At 50.5% G+C, this 19182-nt stretch overlaps 7 protein-coding genes across 7 annotated transcripts; 4 read left to right on the top strand and 3 right to left on the bottom strand.

Annotated features, from left to right (window-relative positions):
• Positions 1-1196: 1196 nt before the first annotated feature.
• NFIA_008570 (uncharacterized protein) lies at positions 1197-2953 on the bottom strand (the record flags this gene model as incomplete). Its single annotated transcript, XM_001264076.1, has 2 exons — positions 1197-1837; positions 1888-2953. 2 exons carry the CDS (start codon positions 2951-2953, stop codon positions 1197-1199), a joined length of 1707 nt encoding a protein of 568 aa, XP_001264077.1.
• A 682-nt stretch (positions 2954-3635) lies between these two features.
• On the top strand, positions 3636-6774 carry ysh1 (cleavage polyadenylation factor subunit YSH1; the record flags this gene model as incomplete). Its single annotated transcript, XM_001264075.1, has 5 exons — positions 3636-3788; positions 3845-3942; positions 4280-5423; positions 5477-6131; positions 6188-6774. The coding sequence occupies 5 exons, from the start codon at positions 3636-3638 to the stop codon at positions 6772-6774; spliced, it is 2637 nt and encodes an 878-aa protein (XP_001264076.1).
• A 243-nt stretch (positions 6775-7017) lies between these two features.
• Positions 7018-8653, bottom strand: NFIA_008550 (aminotransferase, class III; the record flags this gene model as incomplete). The annotated part of the gene is made up of 5 exons (XM_001264074.1): positions 7018-7275; positions 7334-7786; positions 7868-8214; positions 8285-8590; positions 8641-8653. The coding sequence occupies 5 exons, from the start codon at positions 8651-8653 to the stop codon at positions 7018-7020; spliced, it is 1377 nt and encodes a 458-aa protein (XP_001264075.1).
• A 1740-nt stretch (positions 8654-10393) lies between these two features.
• Positions 10394-11246, top strand: NFIA_008540 (RNA-binding signal recognition particle subunit SEC65; the record flags this gene model as incomplete). Its single annotated transcript, XM_001264073.1, has 2 exons — positions 10394-10808; positions 10888-11246. The coding sequence occupies 2 exons, from the start codon at positions 10394-10396 to the stop codon at positions 11244-11246; spliced, it is 774 nt and encodes a 257-aa protein (XP_001264074.1).
• Positions 11247-12044: 798 nt separating this feature from the next.
• Positions 12045-15385, top strand: NFIA_008530 (putative C6 transcription factor; the record flags this gene model as incomplete). Its single annotated transcript, XM_001264072.1, has 6 exons — positions 12045-12604; positions 12660-12699; positions 12756-13779; positions 13836-14164; positions 14220-14290; positions 14338-15385. The coding sequence occupies 6 exons, from the start codon at positions 12045-12047 to the stop codon at positions 15383-15385; spliced, it is 3072 nt and encodes a 1023-aa protein (XP_001264073.1).
• A 372-nt stretch (positions 15386-15757) lies between these two features.
• Positions 15758-16543, bottom strand: NFIA_008520 (translationally-controlled tumor protein; the record flags this gene model as incomplete). Its single annotated transcript, XM_001264071.1, has 4 exons — positions 15758-15842; positions 15897-16056; positions 16125-16404; positions 16529-16543. The coding sequence occupies 4 exons, from the start codon at positions 16541-16543 to the stop codon at positions 15758-15760; spliced, it is 540 nt and encodes a 179-aa protein (XP_001264072.1).
• A 1164-nt stretch (positions 16544-17707) lies between these two features.
• On the top strand, positions 17708-19047 carry sur2 (sphingosine hydroxylase; the record flags this gene model as incomplete). The annotated part of the gene is made up of 2 exons (XM_001264070.1): positions 17708-18398; positions 18458-19047. 2 exons carry the CDS (start codon positions 17708-17710, stop codon positions 19045-19047), a joined length of 1281 nt encoding a protein of 426 aa, XP_001264071.1.
• Positions 19048-19182: the final 135 nt, after the last annotated feature.

Below are 19182 nucleotides of genomic sequence, written 5' to 3'. Positions count from 1 at the left end.
CCTAGGACCACAGATGTCTGTCTCTTGTCTGATTTTGAGCCACCCAAAGTGGGGTTTTCTGATAAACATCCGAGAACATGTCTCAGTTGAGATAGGCTCATTTTCTTCTGTTACCCCAGCATTCACCACCACCCTGGAACATTCTCATTGAGACGGTCATTGGAATAGCTGTGGCGATGGCATAGCAACTGCACCAATGGTTGATCCTGCCCGCCGTAGGAACTGATCAATGTATCTCATGAGTTTCTCTCATACACTAACTCGTTTTGGATATGGTGCCGTCCCTCCGTTGTGAACCCTCTTGGCCCCTCCACTTTTCGGCCTACCTCTGTGGTTACTCCTCCGTACACTGACATCATATAATCCATCAGAGTGACTCCTGAATGCATTCCTCGACAAGCTAAGGATATATGCAAAATATGCCAGAAATCATGAATTCATGCTTTTGTGGTCTATACTACTTGTATGTCCCATTTAACTATCTCTTATGTTTTCAGAGATTGCAGAGCGAAGGTTGCAAATCGGGGTTTCGAATCTCTAACTCCGAGGCTTGAGAGATTCAAATATCGACTGTGGATCTAGTGACTTTCACTCAAGCTATGTACTAGTAGTAGTAGATATTACCGCATCCACTTTGTCTGGATCGATCTTGCAATATGCACTGATTTAAACACGAAGAGACTCGAGATCTTGAAAATGATCAGAGTGCTTACTTTTCTTGATGATTGTATCCTTCCAGATATTGATTAGCCTCGTCAAGGCGCTAGATAAGGCGGCGAGTAATGGTCGTGTTAGGCTTCATGCTGGCAAGCTAGGACAGAGAGGATCAATTGAGATTCGTATGCCGTCGCGGAAATTTCATAACAATTTGCTTTATTCTACATGCGAGGGTATAAGCCAGGTAGTTCGATGATAACGATTCTGCATTCCAAGGTGATCGAATCATTTTATGTGATCTGAATAAGAACAGAGTAGAATGCAGTGCCCCTGTTTCGCCTCATGAAAATGCATACATAAAGACACAAAACCGTGCCTCGAAGAGCAGGAGAACATCCCATTTGAATGAAAGGTGAACCGCAACGCCAAGAACGACGGACCTGCGTAGTCACTGCGCGGAGCTCGAAACATAGATCAATAACAAGCTCTGCCACTTATCTCGGTGACAGACAAATAGATATGAGAGTAAGCTAAACGAACTAGTCCGCTCGGTCTTCTTTGAAGTCCTTGGAATACGCTTTCTGCACATGCCGGGAGCCTCTGCCATCCATTTCGAGCATGAACAAGATATCGCGGACTTGAATTCCGGCACCCTTCGCTTTGTCTTCACGCCAAGACCCAAGGTGTTTAGTAGGGACAGGAGCTGGCTCTCCAGTGCGGCCAGTCTTCTCCGCGCCAGTGGTGAGAGGTGCGGTGTTGACTCGTGACGGAGTGGCGAAGCCACTGGGAGTAGCCGGGCCTCGATTCAGCCATGAGTATGATTTTTTGGCTCCGAACATACGGCCAGACAGCATGCTATTCGTGGCCAATCGGGCAGTCTCCACAGATTGCTGATGTTGCTGAGCCTCGCTGGCCTTTGCATCCATCAGTTTCTTTGCTTCCTTCTTCGACAAACCTTTCTTGTCGAGGCTCGGGGCTTTTTCTGCGATTGGAGTCGATGCACCGGAACCTGGTACGTCGACAGAGTCTGCTCTGGGCAAAACACCTTCCCCGAGGATAGCGTTTGCACTGCGCTTCGCGCGTTTGGCGGCACGAGCCTCTTCACTGGACACGTCCTTCTCCATGAGTAAACGATATTTCTCGGTCAAGGTCGCCGCTGCATGAGTCGCTGAATGAGGCCCTTCGTGCTTGTTAGCATCCGAAAACTCCTGATCTGAATGTGATACTTACGTTTGAGTGGTGTCTGAGGGTTGTCCACACCACCGTTCACTGGGCCAGATGATTCTGCGAGGTCCTTCCATTCGATAGGAACCTTTCCATGAGAATGGGCTCGCCTGCTTCTCGCAAGTGTCGAGGAATAGTCGACCACTGTGCGCAACCGTTCCTCGCAAGCAATCGACATTAAATTCAATATATCAACCAAAGGGGCCCCTTCCTGGTTTAGGATAGTTTTCCCCGTACGCACGATGGACGAGCCATCCGGTCCAGTAACCTCAATAGGCTGAGGACGACCTGGTACAGGGTGAAATAAGCCCTCTGCCGGTATGCGAACACCAAGTTCAAAGCCGCGTCTCTGGAGTCTTTGTTCCAGTACCTTCGTCAGTAAGAAAGGCTCTTGTAGATGGTATTGTGCGCGTCTGGCTGCTTCGGTGTCTTCCCGTGTCGGCTCATTAGGGTCTTTGAACGGCGCAGGTGGTTGCGACGCCGGTTCGGTGTAGAAAGAGTCTTGTGTGGTTTGCGGCTTGAACTGGGACGGTTCGCTGAAACTGGGGGTGGTGGAAATTGTCCCGGTAGTAGAGGCTTGGGAGGCGAAAGAAGTATTGAGGGCTAGTTGAGGTTGCTGTTGCGGTGGCGGTGGTTGTTGTACTCTTAAGGGCTGTTGCGCTTGAACACCTGGAGCCGAGTAACTACTCGTGAGAAAGGCCTCTTCTTCTCTGACATCAATTCCAGACGACGCCAGAACATCTGTTAGCTCGGCAGCATCTGTCGCCTTTTCTACCGGCCTAGAAGGTGGTCCCATTGTGCCCGGGGGTGGTGGCGGGGCGGGTGTTTGAGGCATCCCACTCATGTTGATTCCATTCATGGGAGTCGGGGTTGGTTGATTTGACGGTAGCTGCAACGTCCCAAAGCTGGGAGATGCGTATGGGGATTGGGATTGCGGAAGAGGAGAAAGGCGCTGTCGCTTAGACGGTGGAGGGATGCCGCCTCCATTGACCGGGGACGGTGCACTAGGTGAAGGTGAGGATACAGGAGGAGACATTGATTGAGCAAACTGCTGAGGCTGAGTTTGCGCCATGATGGTCAAGATGCTTGGGTTTCGAGCCAGCAGATAGAAATGCGGTAGGTATCGAGAATGTGTCGCGACTATGAAGATGTCCGCGCGTGAGTTGAAAATGTGAGCGGACTGCTCGAACCGCCGCCGCCGCCAGCCGTAACCATCTCAGGACGCTTAGGTCGACATAAAATCGCGGGAAGCCGCCGCCGGGAGAGCCGAAGCAGGTTATGGATCGAGGTTGTGGTGGTTGACTGACTTGAATGTGTTGCTCGCGGATGGGAAGGGAGCTTTTACTCGACGAGGTTTGCTTGCTCAGGATCCCGCACAGGGAGCTGCAGGTCACGTGCATGCTATGTCAGCAGAAGAGAGAACCGGCGGCTTCACTCTTTCAAAGCAGTTGTGAGCGAAAAGACCATCTGAGTGAAGGGTGGTTCAGCTGTGGGTGACAGAAGTTGAGATCATTGATTGAATCATATTTGGTGCTTTGATCCATGATTACTTTATCTTCTTTCCAATCCTGAAAGTCTTGTCTTGTATGGTACTCGATGGCCGGTTTATTTCGCGCTGTTTGAGATACAAAACAAAGCAGTTTTCAAGATTGAAGATCCAGAGTGCTTGACTCACGACTCTACAACCCCTATAAGCCTACGATCTCATCTCTCAATGCTGTGAATCCCTCATCTCATACTCTAGGCCTCACTTCATGGCGACCAAGCGCAAGGCGTCGGCGTTGAACGCCGCCGTCGATGACGAACCCGTTGATCCATCTGATGAACTTGCTTTCTACTGCTTAGGCGGAGGTAATGAAGTCGGTCGGTCATGCCATATCATTCAGTACAAAGGGAAAACAGTGATGGTGTGTAGTGCAATCTCCCTCCTTGTTTGGCGACAATCAACTGATGGCCAATATAGCTCGATGCGGGCATGCATCCTGCGAAAGAAGGATTTTCGGCTCTCCCATTCTTTGACGAGTTCGACCTGAGCACGGTTGATATTCTTCTCATAAGCCAGTACGTGGATTGTTCCTTCCCATCTGATACTTTATTTTTCCGACGACAACCTTCGATGTTACATCGCACTCCAGAGGGGCCGCGTGGGCGTCGACATTTCAGGGCCCTTGCTGCAGTCTGTGGAGAGCACATCTGCTTCAGTGATACCGGTCCTAGATCCATGTACATGAGCCATACAATACAATACATACCTGCTGTTAATTTTCCTGTTTCTTGTTTGTATCTCGATATTGGTGCTCGCACGGTGGAAGTTTCGGACACCCTGGCATCCTAGATTTTTCTGGCTCTTCTAGTTTATCTTAGAAAGTTGGCTGATAAGTTTGCTCTTCCATCTTAGCTTTCACGTCGATCACTCTTCCGCCCTTCCCTACGTCCTCAGCAAGACGAATTTCAAGGGCCGAGTGTTCATGACACATGCGACCAAAGCCATCTATAAATGGCTCATCCAGGACAATGTGCGAGTCAGCAATACGGCCTCATCGTCTGATCAACGCACAACGTTGTATACTGAACATGATCACTTGTCTACCTTGCCTTTGATTGAGACGATCGATTTCAACACGACCCACACGATAAATAGCATCCGCATTACGCCTTTTCCGGCTGGTCATGTACTGGGGGCTGCTATGTTTTTGGTCTCGATAGCTGGCTTGAATATCCTTTTCACCGGTGATTACTCTCGGGAAGAAGACAGGCATCTGATCCCGGCAGAGGTACCCAAGGGTATCAAAATCGATGTCCTAATTACCGAGTCCACATTCGGTATATCGACTAATCCTCCGCGGCTGGAGAGGGAAGCGGCTCTCATGAAGTCAATAACGGGGATTCTGAACCGCGGGGGTAGGGTTCTGATGCCTGTTTTTGCTCTCGGGCGGGCTCAAGAGTTGCTCCTGATTCTCGACGAATATTGGGAAACACATCCCGAGTTGCAAAAAATACCCATCTACTACATTGGAAATACTGCTAGACGATGCATGGTTGTGTACCAGACCTACATAGGCGCCATGAACGACAACATCAAACGGCTGTTTCGTCAGCGCATGGCGGAGGCGGAAGCCAGTGGTGACAAGAGTGCCAGTGCAGGGCCATGGGACTTCAAGTTCGTCAGGAGCCTCCGGAGTCTGGAGCGTTTTGACGATTTAGGCGGATGCGTCATGCTAGCTTCACCCGGTATGCTCCAAACAGGAACAAGTAGGGAACTGTTAGAGAGATGGGCTCCAAACGAACGTAACGGCGTTGTTATGACTGGATACAGCGTGGAGGGAACAATGGCCAAGCAGCTGCTTAACGAGCCTGAACAGATACCTGCCGTGATGTCACGATCGGCGGGCGGAGTCTCGCGACGAGGGCTCGCCGGCACAGACGAGGAACAGAAGATCATGATACCCCGGAGATGTACGGTGGACGAAATCAGCTTTGCGGCCCATGTAGACGGTGTCGAGAACCGTAACTTTATCGAGGAGGTGGCCGCGCCTGTTGTGGTGAGTAACTCCTGAATCCTTAACCAATGAGTCAGTGGTCTCATATCTCCCAGATTCTTGTTCACGGCGAGAAGCATCAGATGATGCGACTCAAGTCAAAATTACTCAGTCTCAATGCCGACAAAACCGTCAAAGTCAAAGTCTATACTCCAGCGAATTGCGATGAAGTTCGCATCCCATTTAGAAAAGACAAGGTCGCGAAAGTTGTCGGTAAATTAGCCCAAGTCGCTCCTCCTTCGGATCAGGACGATGGCCGTTTAATGTCCGGTGTCTTGGTTCAGAATGGATTTGATCTGTCGCTGATGGCGCCTGATGACCTCCGCGAGTATGCTGGTTTAACAACAACGACCATAACATGCAAGCAGCATATCACACTTAGCTCTGCAAGTATGGATCTTATCCGATGGGCACTTGAGGGTACCTTTGGCGCTATCGAAGAACTCGGTAGCAGCGAGCAGGGTAAGATCAAAGAAGAGTCCACAAAGGCCGTCAACGGAGAGCACGAGATGGAAGAAGAGCCGGCAGATGAGGAGATTCCGATGGAGGAGACGCAGACATATCTCGTCATGGGCTGCGTTCTCATCCGCTATCACTCTCGGACTCGTGAGGTAGAACTGGAATGGGAGGGAAACATGATGAATGACGGTGTTGCCGACGCAGTTATGGCGGTGCTGCTCACGGTTGAGAGCAGTCCTGCATCGGTCAAGCGTATGCTGATCCTTTTCTCATTCACGGAATATTTTGATGCTGACTGAATACCTCAGAATCCGCAAAGCTCAAACATCATCATCACCATCATAGCGATCTGAAACTACCTAATCCCCATGCCCACCAAGGACCTGAAGAGACATTTGAGAATCTGCTCATGATGCTAGAGGCGCAATTTGGATCGGATATTGCTCCCATTGAACGACCGCGCATTCCTCCTGGTATTCGTGCGAACAGCACGACCAAGGGCGATCCGTCGGTATCAGCCGCCGTCAAGACCGAATCAGATGCTGCAGGTGAGACTCCTGCCGAGTCTCAAGAGGACGTCGAGGAGGATGAAGAGGACGAGAGCACGGAACAAATTGAGGCGGCAGAACTTGCTCGTCTACAAGCACTTGGGATCCCTTATCCTGGAATTGAGATCAAGGTTGATAAACACGTCGCGCGGGTATGGCTCGAAAATTTCGAGGTCGAGTGTGCAAACGCCGTGCTCAGAGATAGAGTCCGCGTGGTCATTGAACGGGCTGTGGAGACTGTCGCGAGCATGTGGGGGGAAGGGCCTCCGGCAGCCCCCGTCGCAAATGGAACGCAAGGCAACAAGGTGGCTCTTTCGAAGAGTACTGAGATTGAGGCAAAGGCCTAAATATGTTTCGTCCTAATGTGTAACAACAGTGCATACTCCTGACAGTGAGGAAGTGAGGGATCCATGGCCAAAGACAAGGAGGTGTTTTCGGCGAAGGTCATTTATCATTCGGAAACTCTGAATGAACATATAGATTCTGCAATACGAGTGCAATCTGATCTCAATACAGTCATTAATGATGCCATTCCGGCGCTCGAGTAGTCATAAAAGGCATAATCAACTGCTGTAGAGTATTACTGTCCTTTAGATAATGCCGATGTTCGCGAAAACCTCTTCAACCACCTTACCCGTCGTCTCAACGATGATATCAATTTCCTCCTTAGTCACATTATAAGGAGGAGCGAGAAGGACATGGTCACCGCGTATGCCATCAACGCATCCGCTCGCTGCATATAAGGAGATCCCATGGACCGGCTTCAGGCCAGTCTCTTGGACGTGGAAGGCGACGGCAGTCTCTGGAGCAAAAGGCTCCTTTGTGGTCTTGTCCTTGACAAACTCAATCTATAACAGCGTCAGTCAGCATATTCCTTTCGATATGCATACATAGATGGCGACGTACTCCCCAGAACAACCCCTTCCCTCTTATATCCCCCACGTTCGGATGCGCCTGCAAGCGCGCTCTGAGTCGTTTTTCCAGGTGAGTACCCATGGCCCGCACATTCTCAAGCAGTTTTTCTTCCTTGATGGTCTTCTGAACGGCCAACGCAGCCGCACAAGCGACGGGGTGACCTTGGTACGTCTGTCCATGTCGAAAGACGCCAGTACCCTTGTCCATCGCCTGCACGATCTTCTCGCCGATCAAGAGACCAGAAACGGGGGCGTATCCTCCTCCGAGTGCCTTACCGATAGTCTGCAGGTCGGGAACAACGCCCTCGTCTTCCCATGCGTGCAAGGTGCCGCACCGACCCATGCCGCTCATCACTTCGTCGAGAATGAAAAGCGCTCCGTATTTTTCACAGATGGTTTTCATGGCCGGGAAGTAGCCTGGGACGGCAGGGACGGCGCCGAGGGCCTAGATACCCAGAATGTCGAGATTAGGATTAGCATGCGAGGCAAACGGTGACGACTGATGGATTGGGTGTGGAATACTCACCGCACCGACTACCGGCTCAGCGATAAAGGCGCAAACAGTCTCTGGTCCCACTCGCTGGAACTCCGCATCCAGCTCTGCAGCTAGTCGCGCGACGTAATCTGCGTCCGATTCGTGCTCTTTCTTTCCGCGATAAGCGTAGCATGGCGAGACGTGCGAGGTGTTTTGCGCGAGAAGAGGCTCGAAGGGCTGGCGACGTAGGACGTGGCCTCCTGTTGCTAGGGCGCCGAGTGTGATTCCATGGTAGGACGGCAGGCGCGCGATAAACCGGGTTCGTTGCGGTTGGGCCGGTGATATTTCGAGGAAGTACTGGCGTGCGAGTTTAAGTGCTGCTTCGACGGCCTCGGAGCCTGTGTGTGTAACCCACTAAGTTAGCAAATCGGTGTATTTCTTGTCTTGAACTTGAGGACGGTCGCGAACCAGAGCTGACGACATAAAGCTTGGAAAGCTTGCCCCCCGTCGAATCACAAAGGAATCGAGCAAGTTCTTCCGATACCTCGGTACCGAAGAAAGCAGTGTGGCAGTAGGCAAGCTGGTTGAGCTGGTCAGCAACAGCCTGAGTTACCTTCTCGTGGCCGTGGCCCAGACAAGAAACGGCAGCACCGCCTGTGGAATCGAGGAATTTGGTTCCGTCCTCCAAGAAGATATAGCTGCCTTTACCGCCGACGGCTTTCTTGGGAATAAAGCGTGTGTCTCTATGCAGAACAGCACTGCGAGTATTGGATGCTATGCGATGTTAGGCGGAGGAACATAGGTGTACCTTAGGTAATACACACCCGTTTGAGTCATACTGAAAGAAGCTTTGGTACTATGCCAGAAGATGTGGAATGAAAGAAAGGTCAATTCAACGATGAGTAGGATGGCTTAAGTAGCACAAAGTATCGCAGATGGTAAGAAAGAATAACCTATTTATACGCGTCCAGCCCACTGTACTGGGGTGGTGCCGTTATCACCAACGTCTCCCTCAATACCCCAGCTTCGTTCTCCAAAGCGGGGGCGTTTCGGCATGCCGATCGATGTACTCCATAAAGCCGAGACTACGATTGGCTTTGACCGCCGACAAGCCATCACGCTATTCTTTCTTCGGCATTTCTCGGTTAAGTCTGGTCCAATCTGCGTTGTCGCCCAGATATCAACTACAAGGTATCACTCCTTGATTAGCTGGGTGAATTTCAAATTGAGGGGATGTACACACGTGTAGAGGATGGATATTTTGTAATACTACTTTACACTAGAGTGATGGAATGGGTATCCATAAGTTGTCTTCTCATCGGCTACAAATTATGGTTACAACGTTGATGAAGTCTTAAAATGGATCTCATGGGATCTCATCACGAAGTTTGATGTGAACTCCAAAGCATTGACATTGGCGGTAATGACTCAAAGTCCATCATGCAGATCATCCATCATGGCGCCGAATACCCTGCATGGTTGTCTAACAGAGAGAGTACGTTAAGCTTGCAACAGACCTGTATACCCCCTATGCCGGCTTGTCTATGATACCAGATACCACAATCTCCGACTACAGCAGTATATCACATTGGAAGAGGAATACCCAGCTGGCTCGCATAAGGGCTACCCGATCAAGAATGGTTGCGCATTGTTCTGTCATGACTTGATCCTGTAAATGAGAGAGCTGTCCTGATTGACCTTGGCCGCCGAGAGAATCGGTGCCGGAGCCCAATCGCAAGGAATGGCACCTGATCGAGACTGATGTGACCATATGTTGAATTGGTTCAATGTCCCGACTTGCATGATGCAACAGGGTTCTGGGCATGTTTTGCTTAATGTTTGAATTGTGCGACAGTGAAGAGAATATTCCCGAGTAAAATAGCAATTGGGCATCGCTGAATGAACAGTCGAACACCGATGCCAAAGGCCATAGCATGCGACCTAGCTGCAGTACCGGCGTGACCGTTACAATCAGCTTCTTGTTAAAGCCGAATAGAAAAGTAGTATGACTGAGTCTCCGAAGCCGACTGTGTTCTCTTTAGTCAATCCCACAGAGCTGTTAAGGCAGGTCACAAAAGGAAGGGATGACGAGCTGGGAGTAGCATATAGCATCTGACCACTTGAAGCTTCCTATACCTGCTCGTTTCAGTTGATCATTTCTCATTTAGCAGCGTCCTGCAGATTGGCAGGAGTGTGGGTTGTCAATTACATATTTTCAATTTGCCTCAAAAACCTGTCAGTTGTAAGGATGCCAGCAGGCCTTGAAGTCAGGCATTCACACATCGCCAAGGATACTAAAAAGACCTCTGCTTGAGAAATTCATGCTCCATCTTGTAGTGGTATGGAGACAACTTGTTGTGGTGCAGCTGCAAGGCGGAAACTGTTGACAAGAACCTTGAGCTCTCCGCTCCGCACTAAAACCCCGTTCCGCACAGTAACGTTCAAAGGACAGACTTCAAGATCCCAACAACGACCATTACTCTTAAACGCGTCCCCGACAGTCGCTGCGCTGCTCTGACTCATAATATTTCTTCAGTTTTTTTTGCGCCGATATTTACAACAATAGCGCACGGCAAAATGTCACGACACGCACAAGTCGAGGAGGTCTACGACTCAGATCCAGAGGAGATCGCTCCCTCCGACCCCTCAGCCTCCATCCTTTCCCCTGCTGCAATGCCTCCTCCCGGCGCTTCGAACATCCCAATGAGACCGGCTCCTGAGCCTCGCCGAGAGATTCCAAAGCATTTTCAATGTTTATATCCAGTCTACTTCGACAAGACTCGATCCCGCGGCGAAGGCCGCAAGGTCGGAACAGAGCTTGCCATTGAGAATCCGTTGGCTCGGGACATTGTCGATGCTGTACAGATGCTGGGCCTTAATGTTGGCTTTGAGCCGGAGAAGTTACACCCGAAGGACTGGGCAAATCCGGGACGAGTACGGGTTATGTTGAAGGACGAGGATGGTAACCTTATCAATCCTAAGATCAAGAACAGTATGTGCACTGCCCCTGGCTGCTTTCCGATTCCTTTCTCCGCTCTCGCAGATCGCGAATTAAGACTAACTGGCTGTAGAGCACCATCTCTATATCCTCGTTGCGCAGTATCTCAAAGCTCACCCCACGACCGAAGAATCACCCTACCGTCTGAGAATCAAAGGCCTTCCGATGCCTGAGAAGCTTCCTGGTGCTCCTCCAGCTCCTCGAGGCTGGAAGATTGGAAAGATCCTCCCGATCCATTCCCCCGCTTACAGTGGCGGAGGTGTTAGCGATAACCCCCTCAAAGATGCCATGGCTGAGATGCAGAGCATGGGAGGAATGCCTGGAATGCCTCAGATCCCCGGTATGCCCAATCTTGCTGGCATGATGGGCGAACCGTCCGCCGCGAGTGGCAGCGAAAAGAAGAAGAAGGATAAGAAGAAGGGCAAGGCCTGATGTCGAGAGCTTTATATAACACCGTCACCTATCTGATTTTTGTATCTATTACTCTTCTGGGTGCATTGCATGGGCGAAAGGCGTTGTGCGGTGGGTGACTGGATGGCATTTTCCATTTATGCTGTTCTCTGATACAAACTCATGAATTCATGACAGCTTAATTCTCTCCAGTGAAGATTACAATAGAATTCCCCTGCCAGACTGGCATTCAATTCCACCCTTTAAACTATCTTGTTGCACACAGTAATTGAAGAAGGTCTAGAATGGTTAAAGTCAGCAACTTCATACACCGCAATCGTCATTGGCTGATGGTCTCCGATAACCAACATTTACCCCGGAGGCGTCATCTCCCCAGATCCGTAGTTCGTACTAATTTCCAACAAACCATCCGATCCGACTCAGAAACCTTATGTACATTAACGAACATTTGCGCTGCAGATGCCAAGTCGCGTGCAGCATTCCGATGTCCCTACGCGTTGATGGATTGAAGTGACGACCCCGCCATTCCCCCAACCGAGGGATCATGAACGCAGACCCCACGAGAAGCCTGCCCAGCTACGGGTCCCCGAGTTCGGGGCCCAAGCCTCAGCTTCGACCCGACTACAACTCTCCTCGGCCATTGTTTTGTTCTCCTGCGCCGAGCAGAACTGCTACAGGTAAAAGTCGTCGTGCGGCGGGCCGCCAGATTACTCGGAACCGCGCGAGCTACAGTTGTCATACTTGTCGGAGGCGAAAGGTGAAATGCGACAAGGTATGCGCCTCGGTTGTCGTCGCTTACATTGTTGTCTTTCGGAGGTCATGCTAAAAGTGACAAAGGTACATCCAGTCTGCGGAAATTGCGCGAAGAACGGGACCGAGTGCGTTTACGATGCAACGCTACAGAAAGACGCTGCCTCGCGCAGCGGTCAAGACAAGACCGCTCATGGCGTCAAGCGAAGAAGAGAGACTTCTCGACCGTTGGACCGGGATGTCGATTATATACAGTTGGTTCAGGGCGAGCTGAGGCCAGCGGAGCACTCTGATGGGAAGAAGTTCAGGTCGCAGGCGATCGAGGCTCGGCTAGACAAGTTGGCTTCGATGATAGAGCGACTGAGCAAGACGGATCAGCCGCGGGAGCAGATGGAGCGGCAGCTGCTGGAACAACGGGCGAGCATGGAGGCCATGAGCGCGGAAATTAGACAAGCGAACGGTGCACAACCGAGGTCCTCTGCCAATTCGCGACCTGACAGTCCCCGTCGCGGCGTCGACTCAAGCGGAGACGAATTCCCTATACCGGCTGGTCATGCTACTGACCTGGTCGACCCTGTCGGGAGCTTGAATCTAGGCCATCTAAGTTTGGAGGACGGCGGAAGGTCGAGGTAAGTTATACGCGTGAGCCGTGGGCAGCTGGACGCTCGGCTAAACAAACACTAGATATGTGGGGACGACTTATTGGGCTTATATCTCCCAGGAGGTATGTTTTGATTCTTGAAGTAATCTAGCCTTGGGGCCGCAAGCTGAAAAAAGCAGATCAATGAACTCAATCAGTTGCTCAGAGACCAGAATCGCTCACACGAGTCCGCACGCAACGAAAACTATAGTGATGAGGTGGTCAGGACGCCCGACCGTCAGTGGAAGAGCTCGATATCAGCGGAAAGTCCCGACGCGATAGTTGGAGACAGGTTCTCTCGTGGAGAGACCTTTCAGAAGTCCATCTTGTTCCCCTCGAGCGAGTCGCCGTCCGTCAAAGACAAGGTGGTCGAGCCCGACATGCTTGACCATATTCCTACCAAACGACAAAGCCATATACTCTACAAAGGCTTCATGTCTGGGATTCATGCTATAAGTCCGGTCATTCACCCACCTACTATCCTGAAACTGTATAATGCTTTTTGGGATTGGTATGATTATAGCAGCTACTCCGGGGAGCCTTGTCCAGATCCATCTTTCATCCCGCTACTCTACGCTATCTGGTATGGCGGCTCAGTCACGATCTCAATACGGACGATCAAGGCCGAGTTTAATGTCTCGTCACGTTCTGCGCTTTCCAAGACCTACAACGACGAGGTTACACGGTGGTTGACCGAGATATCCTTTCCTCGAAGCCCATCATTACAGGGCCTTGCTGCCTATCTTTTAGTACAGACAATTCTCTCCAGAGAAGAAGAACCTTTGACGAGCAGTTTATTCATTAGTCTTTCTATGCGTGTTGCACAAACAATGGGCCTGCATCGGGACCCTGCTAATTTCGGCATTGAACCCTGCGAAGCAGAGTACCGTCGCCGGATATGGTGGCATATTGTGCATATGGATGGCGTTGTCGCCATGTCCAGTGGACTTCCACCTCTCGTCAGTGACGAAAAGTACTGGGATGTCCAGGAGACCAGTGAAGTCAAAGACACGCTCTTGGGCACCGCCGAAGCCGAACAGTATGAGAGATTGGTCGCTGCTGGTCTGCGGCCACGAGATAACCCAGATGATCCGACGATCTGTGGCGGACCATCGATGGTAAACGTGTACTATCTGTCAGCACGGGGCAAATATGTCATGGCCCGTAAGTGACCTCCAACGCCTTGCTTACGGGCGAGATGGCTGACTTGACATTTCAAGGTGCTGTCCGTCGTATAATGAAGATCCAACTAGGCACTGAGCCTGTCACGCGAAGAGATATGGAGGAGCTTCGATCCATATTGGTCGATCTCCAGCTCAAACTGAACTCGATCATCAACAGAATTCCCGAAGCGAAGAACCAAGAGATTCACTCGCTTAACTCGGACAGATCACGATCCTTCGCATCCCGCTCCCCGGTTGAGGCTCGGTCCGGTGATACCGAACTACCTGGTGACGGCCCAAATGGGTGTTCAGAACAATATCATTCTCATGTTCTCGTAGCCTTTCACAAATGGGCGAGAATACTTCTCTCGCTATTCATTGATAAGGTAAGATGCGAAGGTCGACATCATTGAATTACTGTTGATGAATTCTCTGGAACAGGCTTTCTGTGTCGCTTATCAACCGTTTCTGAAGAACGCCAAAAGCCGTATCTGGCCGACGGCTAGACAAAGGTAAGCCTGATGATGCTCTTCAAGGCTGTAATGGGAGATTCTGATAGAGATAGCGCCCTGCGTCACTGTCACGGCTTTATGGAGAAGTTTATATCCCTGGCCACCGACCCAGACTTCCAGCCCTTCCAATGGAGCTGGCCCGGCAATCATCAGCCGATGCACGCAACCATGATCATGCTGATCGATCTCTACGAACGACCGTATAGCTCCGAGGCTTCCAAGTCACGGGCATTCATTGACAAGATATTCTCACTTTCAGGTCCTGATGGTGGTGTCGTCGGCGGAGAGGACGGCATCACGACTCAGCGACCTTTGAAAGATGGAGGCCGCGAAGCATGGGATATGATCCGACGACTGCGCCAGAAGGCGTGGCAAAAAGCAGGCCTAGATCCACAGCGGTTATGGACCGAACAGGCTCAGATCCGAGCGGGCGTGCCCTCCACACCTCCCGAATACTCTCCGGTCTCAAACGCATACCCGACCCAAGCGTCCGGCAACCCGTCCACTATCCCACCATTGACCTCACGAAAGCAGCTGACGGATTTCTCGAAATTGTTCTACAATATGACACGCTCACATCTAGCCCCTCGGCCCAGTCCCCTGCGATACCAACTACCTCCTCCGGTCCCAAGTGCAGTCCCTGCATCTCCCCAGGTGGTTTCTAATCTCCGATTCTCTACGTCCCCTGCAACATCCATCCCCACGGTCGAACCCACTTTCACTGGCTCGGCTATTTCTCCCCCGGAAAGTATACCACCGCTCAGCTCGACTAACCCCTTCGCTCAGCCCGCCTTCACATCGTCCTCAGCCGCCTTGCCTTATATTGATACGTTCTTGCCTGCCTCGCAACCACGAGCAGCACCCACGCCGCCAAGCATGGTCGATCCGAACCTGAACTTCGACTGGGCCGAGTGGGATGCAGTCTTTGGACAGCATCTTCCTGTTGCGGATGAACTGATGGAGCTCGATCCAGTCTCCGGATTCGAGTTTGCCGACCTCGCTAATACAAGGGATGTTGGTGGCAATACGGCTGCTGGGGAGACTGATACGGGGATGAGTGATGTGCGAGATCCGGAGTGGTTTTCGTATTGCTGATTCTTGGTGATAGATTAGCGTGTCTACTGTCGTTATTCACCACTACTGTACATAGGCTCAGAATTTCCTGTTGTATATTTAAAATTCATGATAATGATTGAGGCTAAAGGGTAGAGATATAATTCTATTTTCAAGTACCCAATAGGCGGATAGGACATAACAGATATGGGATTCATGAGGCGTAACTATATCGGAAGGATATGGAAGATGCGGTGTAGAGGAGCTATAACAGAAAGATAGCTAAATGCGTGGTATAAACTTCAGAGATCAGGCAAATAGCACTCAATCTCATCGGTATGCTTGAATTAGAAACAACCGCGGACTCCAATTCCCTAATTTTGGATCATGAGATTCTTCATAACTGCAGAACATTTAAACCTTCATCTCCTCGAGACCGTGCTTCCAGAGAGTGGCGTAGGGGGTGACACCGTCCTCACGGAAGTCAATCAGGACGTGCCTAGTAATCGGTTAGTAAAGGATTGTATGTTTCATCACAGAGGACATAACATACATAGCATCACCGTCCATGGAGAGGCCCATCAGGACATCGTAGTTGTCATAGTTGGCAAGGATCTTCTTGACGGCGGCGGGGGCACCCTTCTTGAAAGCCTCGATCTCCGCAGCGGGAGCACCCTTCTCCTGAAGCTTGGCGAGAACCTTCTTCATGTAGACTAGAAACCCGGTGTCAGCGAGTCTGCTTGAAATGCCAGAAATGATAGACTCAAGATGGGCCGCATACCCTTCAGGTGGCTCTTGAAGGCATCCTTGGAAGGCTTCATGCCCTCCTCGGTCTTCAGCCAAACGAGACGGAACTGATCCTCAATGTCGTGAACCATAACCTCCTCACCCTCACCACCGGCGTCCTCATCACCACCCTCAGCGGAGGGGTTAGCACCCTCAAGCTGGACGTCCTCGTTCTTCCGCTTGAGGTACTTGCGGCAGTCGCACTCGTAGAGGACACCGTCGACCTCCTTGATCTTGAAGTTGTCGGAGAGAACCTCGTCTCCAGAGATGATATCCTGTATAAGCAACGTCCGTCAGCAACTTGCGCCTATATGCATGCCATGTGGACAAATCTAGCTGCTGCTATTCATGCCACATCCGACATAATAGTGGGGTAAGGTCCAAAGCAAAGGTACATACCTTGTAAATGATCATTTTGAATTATGTGATGAGAGAAAAACTTCACAACAAAAGAAGAAAGGATGAAGATAGAACAAAATGGCACACGGCTGGACAGATCAAGAGAAGGAGAAGGAAGAGAAGAAAACAGTAGCTGGAAAAGAACCCAAAGAGGGGGTAAAATAGAAGTTTTTAGTGGCGCCCGTTCCAACTTTTGGTGGGGTTCTTTTTTTTTCACCTACGATTCTCGAGGGGCAAAATAGAGCTAAGCCTCTTTGGGTCTGGTGGACTTGTCTGGCCCAGCAGTTGACAGATGGGAAACACCAAGCAGAATTGCCACGCCAGAACGGTTTTGTCTTGAATTTGGGCAAGATCTAGATAGTCTATGGGATAGAGTCTGTGGCAATTACTAGATCGGTTCACAACTCAGGCCAGAGTGTACCACTGTAGAGGGTGGTTTGACTGCCTCAGGGATCAAGACAATCAGGGGCATCTCCTGACTGAACTGTATGTTATTGTAATTACAGTACATAAGTTACACTGGGGTTTCTGCCTCGGCGCTGTACAAATTGTTGTATCGTACAGTACATTTTTACCCAGCATCTGATCTCCAGTTGATTAGATAAGTCGGCGGCCCGGATCTGAGTTCTTGTGGTGCCACTTGACGATCTACTACTTATCGCGATGGGCTGCTAGGGCCATTTTTTCTGTCCTCCAAATCTCTGCACCTGCTCCGGTTCTTATTATTTCATATTATTATATTTTGTTGTTCTTGACTGAGGCGAACATCGATTTCTAAGTGCCTTCCTCGCGCAAATTGGTCGATTGACTCAGCATCCGCGGTTCGGTTGTAGTTGTGCTTATTGCAGCGCGTCCCCTGACTGTGGCGGACCGCTTTTAAGGGAAAAAGGACGCCCGACCGACTGTTGATTCTTTCGACGTCGCTTCCTATCTTCCTACTCAGGCTCTTCGCATCCTCGAAAACTCGGCCTTCCGTACGCTTATTTCCACGGTTCTTTCCCGTATCTCCGGCCTTCCCGCCTAAAAGTATCCGCAACTTGACTCCTGAGGGCCATCGCTGCAACCTCCGCCCTCGTTGCCTGATCTCGCAGATCCATGCGTTGATCTCTTGGATTTATCACATTGCGCTCATCCTCCCTCATCTACGCATTTTGGTGTTGACGCCGTAACAGTCAAGCCATGGCAGTCAACGCATCCTTCGAGTATGACTACCCTCCTCTGCCGAGCTACACTCTGACGCCCCGTCCACCTCTTCTTGCGCCGATCCCAGACAACATTCTTGCTGTGATTCTGCCAATTGTCGCATATTGGGGGCTATCTATGGTGTACCATTTCATTGATGTCTACGATTTTTTCCCACAGTATCGTTTGCACACTCCGGCCGAGGTTTTGAAGCGGAATAAGGTCTCGCGCTGGGATGTGGTCAGAGATGTCATTCTACAACAGGTTATTCAAACGCTGGCTGGTATGGCGCTAGGCTATTTTGACGACGTGGAATACATTGGAAGAGAGGAGTACGATGTTGCCGTGTGGGCTCGCCGTCTTCGGTTCGCTCAAAAAGCAATCCCACGTCTGTTGGCTGTGTTCGGTGTCGATGCTTTGGGCCTATCACGCAGCCTGTCTCAAAACGGCCATGCAATTCTAGCTGGTGTACTAGCTGGCGGACAATATCCCGGAGTTACTCGGTCCTTTGTTATGGACAGCGGTATTGAAGCGATCGTACCTGCTTTCACCAACTGGGAGCTGTCAATGGCCAGTCTCATCTACTGGTACTTTATCCCTGCGGTACAGTTCACAGTGGGAGTGTTTATTGTCGATACTTGGCAATATTTCCTCCACCGTGCGATGCATCTGAACCGCTGGCTTTACGGTATGTACTTTGGTTACGAAGCTTCGGTCACTCGGGGAGATCCCACTAACAGTTTACAGTCACTTTCCACTCTCGCCATCATCGCCTTTATGTCCCATACGCTTTCGGCGCACTCTATAATCACCCGGTGGAAGGCTTCCTTCTTGATACAGCTGGTGCTGGCATTGGGTTTCTGGCAACGCGCATGACGAACCGTCAGGCCATGTGGTTCTTCACATGTTCCACTATCAAGACTGTGGACGATCATTGCGGCTATGCTTTCCCATGGGATCCTTTGCAACACTTTACTCACAACAATGCTGCCTATCACGACATTCACCATCAAAGCTGGGGTATCAAGACGAATTTCTCTCAACCATTCTTCACTTTTTGGGATCGTCTTTTTAATACTAAGTGGAAGGGTGACGTCAAACTCCGCTACGAAAGATCTCGAGAGGCGGCACAGAAACAACTCGATCAGGATACCTCTTCAGCGGCAGCATCTTCGAATGAAGAGAGTTCGTATGAGGGCCCAGTCGTCTCGCCAGACGCGCCAGCCGACTCTAACGCACGAGCACGGTTGCGCAGAAAAACTGTGACTTTGTCTCCCCATGTCGACGGTCTAAAGGGTGTCAATCATGGAGTGACCAGCAGTGTCCTTCAGGCCTGATTATTTACCATCCGTTTCGGAATTTGCATTACTAAGTTTATAATATTTTTACGTCTTTTAACTCACGCATGGAAGAACTGAAGCTGCTGGACGTCTTCGATCGATGCGAAAGAGGTTATTCTTAGCCATTCTTTA

The sequence above is a fragment of the Aspergillus fischeri genome, genomic scaffold (genome assembly GCF_000149645.3).
Source record: "Aspergillus fischeri NRRL 181 1099437636249 genomic scaffold, whole genome shotgun sequence".
Taxonomy (NCBI): Eukaryota; Fungi; Ascomycota; class Eurotiomycetes; order Eurotiales; family Aspergillaceae; genus Aspergillus; species Aspergillus fischeri.
This window is presented reverse-complemented; position numbering and strand designations above follow the sequence as displayed.